Source organism: Rutidosis leptorrhynchoides, chromosome 1 (genome assembly GCF_046630445.1).
Source record: "Rutidosis leptorrhynchoides isolate AG116_Rl617_1_P2 chromosome 1, CSIRO_AGI_Rlap_v1, whole genome shotgun sequence".
Taxonomy (NCBI): Eukaryota; Viridiplantae; Streptophyta; class Magnoliopsida; order Asterales; family Asteraceae; genus Rutidosis; species Rutidosis leptorrhynchoides.
In genome coordinates, this window is record NC_092333.1 from 604,429,102 (window position 1) to 604,438,372 (window position 9,271).

The window sequence follows — 9,271 nt, forward strand, 5'->3', positions numbered from 1 at the left end:
TAATGACCTTTGTCGGGGCTTTAAATAAAGACATGTAATACGTACCGATAGCCCCCAAAACCGATTTAAGAAGTGTGAGTCTACCTCCCATGGAGATCAAATTTGCTTTCCAAGAAGCAAGACGTTTCTTAGCTTTTTCTATCACGCATTTCCAACTCTGTGTCCTGCTCATGTTATAACCGATGGGCAATCCCAAGTGAAGGAACGGTAAAGCAGAAGATGAACAACCCATTAAGCTCGCAAGATTGTCTACTTCTGATTGACATACCCCAGCACCATATAATTGAGATTTTAAAAGATTAATTTTCAGCCCAGAAACTCGAAAGAAACATTCAAGAATGAGTATTTACAATTTTCAGTTTACAAATCTATAATTAAAATTTACAATTTAATAATTAAATTCCATAATTGTTTAAGACATTATCAACCACTGTATAAAAGAAAAGTGTCAGTCATATCCCAATTTATTTGCACTTGAAGCTGTTATATAAAAAATAAATTATTGATAAATGATAAATTGATATAGTATGTGACACTTATTTAGGAACAAAACAGAAATGTATACTTTAGGAGGATGAAGCACTAGTTTCTCTTAATTTATGTGTACAAAGGGAATAACAAACATAATTATATAATTATACAGAGAGCATACTGTGTTACTCGTATTTAAAAATTTAACAACATAAAATAGAATCAAGTTGATGCCAATATCTTCTTGTTCATTGGATGCTCCATAACGCAGATTTAGTGGCGCAACATTAAGGATACTATAATAATATGTGCTTTCTTTGCATTGCATATATGATAATGATATTCGTTAATTAGTACTCGTAATTCGTAATGATTTCTTGGATAGCTTTTGTGTTATATTCTTATCAAAACTTAAGTTAACATAAGAATAAATATTATCACCGGGGCGTCTCAACAATTTAAAAGTCCTATACGAAAATAATAATGAGTCCACATATACGTTAAAATTTTTTACTACGCATAAAATTTTTTAACTATTAAAAATGGTATTTTAACTTTATTTAACAATTTTTTATTTACTTTATAAAAATATATTAAAAAAATATTTACATATTCAAAATTTTGAACCCATTTAAATTTTTATGTCCTATTAAGTTGTGTATCTTACCTATGCTCGAAGACACCTCTGATCATCACATACATTATCATTATCAATAGTTTTATCTATGGTGAGATGAACACTATTTACGGTGGCTTTAGGGTGTTTTGCTAATCCGACTTTTTTTTTTATCTTAATTTTTCTCCTTTTATATAAAACCCTTTTTCCCCCAACTTCTTCTCCTATATTTTTTGAACATCCAATTAACCGATCACTAACTAATTGATCAAAACCATCAACCGTTAACTGACCGAAAACACCTCACAGCGAAACACGGGTTTGTTTTACTCATTATTCCTACTTGTTATGAGTTAAAATTAGATACATGCCATTTTGATCCTGCAGATCGATTTATCGATTTATGTGATCGAGAATCTAATGTGATCGGCTCATTCATAATTTAATAACTCGCAAAATATGTAACAAATAATTATAATAAGTCAAATTTGATCAATTCAGTTACTTAAATTCATGATAACAACGAGATTATACAATGAATTCTTGAAATCGTTGAACAAGAAGGAACAAGTAGGCAGAAAAACAGACGCATTAGTTGGTGCAAACATGCTTATTATTGCGTCACAAGTACAATATGGTTAAAAGCTTATTCACTCGCCTTTGCTTAACAAGCCTCAAAATGGGCCTTGGCGAAGGTCTTAGAGATCCCGGTAGGTGTTTTCATGGTGACCTTATCACTTGACGGGTCTTCGACATAGATCTCAGTGAGTGAGATCCATATCATGAGCTCTTTTGACTTAACCCCGGCTAACTTCTTGATTTTGCACTTCTCTAAGTAAGAAGTGATCTCAGTGGCATACGACACTTGCTTTCCGGCTTTTTCAAACTTATGTTTGATCTCGTTCTTTTGTTTGATCCAAAAGAATCCAGTGTCTTTGACGAAACCAAGTTCTTCAACGTCCTCTACTGGCAATAGACCGTCTGGAAGACAAAATTCTCTGAGTAAAGCTTTAGCCTTTTCCTTGCAAACATCATTTCCGGTAAGGATTTCGGCACATGCTCTAATTTCAGGGGTGATTGGAGACATTGTTAAGTAAGTTTTTCAAGCTATTTGATTTGTATTTTGAGTGTACGAGAGGTGATGAAAACATATAAGTTTACATACTTTATTTATAGGTGTTTGAATAAAAGTATGACCTTGATTAATGTATTAATAACAAAAATGCCACTCTCTCGGATCTCATATTTCTCAATGAGTTTATTCGTTTCAACGGGGTACTTATTGTCGTTTCATGAGACGTTTAATATTAAACATTTCATCCCATCTTCAAAATAAAGAAACGTGGTTGTATAATACTAACCATGTTCTGTATCTTCTGTTGAAATTGCGTATATTAAAAGTAGCTGTACAGTGAATCTGATACCTAATACTCCGTAGTTTAGATGGGGTTTTGTCGAGTTTGGTAGCATTAAATTTTTATTAATTAATGTTGGATATTTAATTAATTAATTAATTAATCAATTAATTAGTAATTAGTGATAAATAATAAAGAAACAGTGTCAATTAGTTAATTAACTAGCCTGGATCCGGCCCGCGCGATGTGACGGGAGCTTTCGACATGCGTATTCATATTTAACGTAACTTTCTGTATTTACAGAAGGGAAAACGGCTCATGTGTTAAGCGTCGTTATAGATGTCGTTGTCTTTAGCGTTTTTTTAAAAAGTGTCCGTTTCGAACGTAGTTAGTTTCGTTTCGTTCATAAAATTATTTCGAGTCTGACGATGCTGTCGAAAAAATTTAACTCTCAGCGAGCAGGAAGATACATGCTGTCGTTGTGTTTAGCGTTTTTTAAAAAGTGTCCGTTTCAAAAGTAGTTAATTTCGTTTTGTTCATAAAATTATTTCGAGTCTGACGGTGCCGTCGAAAAAATTTAACTCGCGGCGAGCAGGAAGATACGGGATGTCCTTGTGTTTAACATTTTTTGAAAAGTGTCCGTTTCAAATGTAGTTAGTTTCGTTTTGTTCATAAAAAAATTTTGAGTTTAACAGTGTGGTCGGTGGAATTTAACTCGCGTCGAGCAGGAAGATACGGGCAGTCGAAGCGTTTGTGGTGGAGTTTTTATTTTAAGTAAGAAAATTTATGTTTTACCTCCCTTAAGTTTGGTGTAAATTTTGTAAGTTGGTTATAGTTGAGAGGGTGTTTTGCGATTTTTGGGGTTGAATTTGGTTGAGTCTCGTTTAGTAAGGTGGGGTGGTCAAAACAACCACAAACCCCACCTCATTTAGTATGTAGATAATAATAAAATAATAATAATAATTAATTAATAATTGGGGGATGATTCTCACACACACTTTTTTGATCCTCACACACCAATTGAGTATTATTAGAAGAGTAAAAGGTTAAAATATGTTTTTGAGGATCAAAAAAGTATGTGTGAAAATCATCCCCTAGTGATAATTAATTTAATTAATTAATCATTGGTTTATAGATGCAGTCTACCTTAGTTGACCAAGAAAAGTCTTCTCAACACTCAAGACTACGAATTATCGAGTTTTCATTAGCCTGTAGTGAATTTGAAAATTTAAATAGAATATCTCTCAATAATTATAACAAGTAGAATACATTCACACAATTTTTGCAAACTATGTTTAACAAATTAAATTGTATCGTTCATTCAAACATAGCGCAATAAAATAGAAAAAATATATATTTAATTAGTTCACATTTTACTCTTAATAGGATGATAGGAAGCTCGGAAGAAGTTGATGTGATCTGATCAAGATTCCTCACCCTCGGATATGGATTAGGAACTCATTTTTTTGGTTTGAGACTATTAGATAATATTTAGTTATTTTATTGACAAAACAACACCAATGATTTTGTGATCTTCATAGAATTGATATTACTTACTATAATGGTTTATTTGATAAATTATAATTTTTACCGTATCAATCATTCAACTTTTCATAATGTTTAATGTGATGGTCCGTCTAAATCCATTTGAACGAATACATCATTCATCGATTTCACAGTGAGGTACTGACCTCTACATGATACGTTTTTTAAACATTGCATTCTTTTGAAAAGGCACACCATAATTGAATATCAAATTTCAAGGTTTTTGACGTTTGATGATTTCTACATATAGACAATCACCGTAAATAATAGTTTACAATACTACATTCGTTGATAATGCAGTCAAAATAAGATACATGGTGATGATTTTGTGAATGCAACGTTTTCTCGAATAAAGCATGTATGACTCCATGCACATAGCTTGTATCACATATAAGCAAACAGCGGAAGACTTCTAGGAACCTGAGAATAAACATGCTTAAAAGTGTCAACACAAAGGTTGGTGAGTTCATAGTTTTAATGTTGCGCATAATCTGTATATAAAGGTGGATCACAAGATTTCAGTTGTTTCATCCAGAAACGTTTATCAAAATATTCTACGAAATTGAGCACCCTGGTAACTAAACTTTAACGTCTATATAATAAGTACCCCTATTTTAACATACATTCAACCAACATGTACAATACACGCAAACCAACGTGTACTAACCTCAAATAGCATACGTCTGTTTTATAGTTCAGGCTAGGGTTTCTATACCTGGAACAGACGGGGATGTCAATGTAGTGACCCGAACTTTTCCATGTTTATATATATATTAAATGAAATTGTTATTTACATGATTAAGTGTTTCCAACATGTTAAGCAATCAAACTTGTTAAGACTTGATTAATTGAAATAGGTTTCATATAGACAATTGACCACCCAAGTTGACCGGTGATTCACGAACGTTAAAACTTGTAAAAACTATACGATGACATATATATGGTTATATATATAGTTAACATGATCTTATTATAAGTATGTATATCATTATGTATTTTAACAATGAGTTATATACATAAAAATGAGACTATTAATTTAAGAAACTCGAAAACGATATATATAACGATTATCGTTATAACAACGTCTTACTAGGTAGATATGAATCATATTAAGATATTGATACACTTGGTTAATTATGTTAAATGATAAGTAAATATATTATTAAGTGTATTAACAATGAAATACATATGTAAAAATAAGACTACTAACTTAATGATTTCGAAACGAGACATATATGTAACGATTATCGTTGTAACGACATTTAACTGTATATATATCATACTAAGATATATTATATATCATAATATCATGATAATATAACAATTTAACATCTCATTTGTTATAATAAACAATGGGTTAACAACATTCAACAAGATCGTTAACCTAAAGGTTTCAAAACAACATTTACATGTAACGACTAACGATGACTTAACGACTCAGTTAAAATGTATATACATGTAGTGTTTTAATATGTATTCATACACTTTTGAAAGACTTCAAGACACTTATCAAAATACTTCTACTTAACAAAAATGCTTACAATTACATCCTCGTTCAGTTTCATCAACAATTCTACTCGTATGCACCCGTATTCGTACTCGTACAATACACAGCTTTTAGATGTTTGTACTATTGGTATATACACTCCAATGATCAGCTCTTAGCAGCCCATGTGAGTTACCTAACACATGTGAGAACCATCATTTGGCAACTAGCATGAAATATCTCATAAAATTACAAAAATATGAGTAATCATTCATGACTTATTTACATGAAAACAAAATTACATATCCTTTATATCTAATCCATACACCAACGACCAAAAACACCTACAAACACTTTCATTCTTCAATTTTCTTCATCTAATTGATCTCTCTCAAGTTCTATCTTCAAGTTCTAAGTGTTCTTCATAAATTCCAAAAGTTCTAGTTTCATAAAATCAAGAATACTTCCAAGATTGCAAGTTTACTTCCAAGTTTTCTAAATTCATTCCAAGTAATCATCCAAGATCAAGAAACCTTTGTTACTTACAGTAGGTTATCTTTCTAATACAAGGTAATAATCATATTCAAACTTTAATTCAATTTCTATAACTATAACAATCTTATTTCGAGTGGAAATCTTACTTGAAATTGTTTTCGTGTCATGATTCTGCTTCAAGAACTTTCAAGCCATCCAAGGATCCTTTGAAGCTAGATCTATTTTTCTCATTTCCAGTAGGTTTATCCAAGGAACTTGAGGTAGTAATGATGTTCATAACATCATTCGATTCATACATATAAAGCTATCTTATTCGAAGGTTTAAACTTGTAATCACTAGAACATAGTTTAGTTAATTCTAAACTTGTTCACAAATAAAAGTTAATCCTTCTAACTTGACTTTTAAAATCAACTAAACACATGTTCTATATCTATATGATATGCTAACTTAATGATTTAAAACCTGGAAACACGAAAAACACTGTAAAATCGGATTTACGCCGTCGTAGTAACACCGCGGGCTGTTTTGGCTTAGTTAATTAAAAACTATGATAAACTTTGATTTAAAAGTTGTTATTCTGGGAAAATGTTTTTTATTATGAACATGAAACTATATCCAAAAATTATGGTTAAACTCAAAGTGGAAGTATGTTTTCTAAAATGGTCATCTAGACGTCGTTCTTTCGACTGAAATCACTACCTTTACAAAAACGACTTGTAACTTATTTTTCTGACTATAAACCTATACTTTTTATGTTTAGATTCATAAAATAGAGTTCAATATGAAACCATAGCAATTTGATTCACTCAAAACGGATTTAAAATGAAGAAGTTATGGGTAAAACAAGATTGGATAATTTTTCTCATTTTAGCTACGTGAAAATTGGTAACAAATCTATTCCAACCATAACTTAATCAACTTGTATTGTATATTATGTAATCTTGAGATACCACAGACACGTATACAATGTTTCGACCTATCATGTCGACACATCTATATATATTTCGGAACAACCATAGACACTCTATATGTGAATGTTGGAGTTAGCTATACAGGGTTGAGGTTGATTCCAAAATATATATAGTTTGAGTTGTGATCAATACTGAGATACGTATACACTGGGTCGTGGATTGATTCAAGATAATATTTATCGATTTATTTCTGTACATCTAACTGTGGACAACTAGTTGTAGGTTACTAACGAGGACAGCTGACTTAATAAACTTAAAACATCAAAATATATTAAAAGTATTGTAAATATATTTTGAACATACTTTGATATATATGTATATATTGTTATAGGTTCGTGAATCAACCAGTGGCCAAGTCTTACTTTCCGACGAAGTAAAAATCTGTGAAAGTGAGTTATAGTCCCACTTTTAAAATCTAATATTTTTAGGATGAGAATACATGCAGGTTTTATAAATTATTTACAAAATAGACACAAGTACGTGAAACTACATTCTATGGTTGAATTATCGAAATCGAATATGCCCCTTTTTATTAAGTCTGGTAATCTAAGAATTAGGGAACAGACACCCTAATTGACGCGAATCCTAAAGATAGATCTATTGGGCCTAACAAACCCCATCCAAAGTACCGGATGCTTTAGTACTTCGAAATTTATATCATATCCGAAGGGTGTCCCGGAATGATGGGGATATTCTTATATATGCATCTTGTTAATGTCGATTACCAGGTGTTCACTATATGAATGATTTTTATCTCTATGTATGGGATGTGTATTGAAATATAAAATCTTGTGGTCTATTATTATGATTTGATATATATAGGTTAAACCTATAACTCACCAACATTTTTGTTGACGTTTTAAGCATGTTTATTCTCAGGTGATTATTAAGAGCTTCCGCTGTCGTATACTTAAATAAGGACGAGATTTGGAGTCCATGCTTGTATGATATTGTGTAAAAACTGCATTCAAGAAACTTATTTTGTTGTAACATATTTGTATTGTAAACCATTATGTAATGGTCGTGTGTAAACAGAATATTTTAGATTATCATTATTTGATAATCTACGTAAAGCTTTTTAAACCTTTATTGATGAAATAAAGGTTATGGTTTGTTTTAAAATGAATGCAGTCTTTGAAAAACGTCTCATATAGAGGTCAAAACCTCGCAACGAAATCAATTAATATGGAACGTTTTTAATCAATAAGAACGGGACATTTCAGTTGGTATCCGAGCGTTGGTCTTAGAGAACCAGAATTTTGCATTAGTGTGTCTTATCGAGTTTGTTAGGATGCATTAGTGAGTCTGGACTTCGATCGTGTTTACTTGAAAAATGATTGCTTAACAAATTTTGTTGGAAACTATATATTTTTAACATGTGAATATTATGTGATATATTAATCTCTTAACGCGTTTGAGATTATGTGATAGATGTCTACCTCTAGAACAAGTCCCATTGACTCACCTAATAATAATGAAGAGTCAAATGTAAATTGGAATGATTCGTGGACTGATTCACAAGTTCCCGAAGAGGAACCGGAAGAAGAGTCAGAACCAGAAGAAGAATCGGAACCGGAAGAAGAATCGGAACCGGAAGAAGAATCGGAACCGGTGGGGGAAATAATAAAACGGTTAAGTAAAAGAAAATCCTCAACCAACCGACCAAGGTTAATTATGGTCAATGGTGTTTCCGCTAAGGAAGCAAAATATTGGGAGGATTACCAATTCTCCGATGAATCGGATTCTGACGAGAATTCCGATGATGTTATAGAAATTACCCCAACTGAATTTAAAAAGGCAAAAGAAAATAATAAGGGAAAGGGCATAAAAAATGAGAAATCTAATTCCAACCCCGATAAACTTTATATGTATCGTCAACCCCCGAAGTCCTTAAGTTGTAACAATGACCCGGGAACCTCTAAACCACCAGGTTTTTCTAAACCAATGTGGAAAACGACGGCTCGTATTAGGGGAACATCATATATCCCTAGAAACTTGGCAAAATGAACCAAAACCGAAGAAGAAGAAACAAGCGAGTCGGAATAAGATAGTTGTATTCGTGTGGTGTAATATATGTAATATAGTGTGCTTATGCTTTATGATATATGTAAAAATTGCTTGTATTAATAAGTATTTTTTTATGAATCTAACTCTTGTCTATTTTACAGCATAAAAACACAAAATGGATAGACAACTCAATATTTTAAGAGACCTACCCGGAGACATGATTGATGAAATCTTGTCTAGAGTCGGTCAGAATTCTTCGACACAACTATTTAAGGCGAGATCAGTTTGTAAGACATTCGAAGAACGTTCCAAGAATGCCTTGGT

The 9,271-nt window shown here is 31.8% G+C and overlaps 1 protein-coding gene across 1 annotated transcript; it reads right to left on the minus strand.

Annotated features, from left to right (window-relative positions):
• Positions 1–1,751: 1,751 nt before the first annotated feature.
• LOC139847508 (uncharacterized) lies at positions 1,752–2,174 on the minus strand. The gene has a single exon (XM_071837181.1). It carries the CDS (start codon positions 2,172–2,174, stop codon positions 1,752–1,754), a length of 423 nt encoding a protein of 140 aa, XP_071693282.1.
• Positions 2,175–9,271: the final 7,097 nt, after the last annotated feature.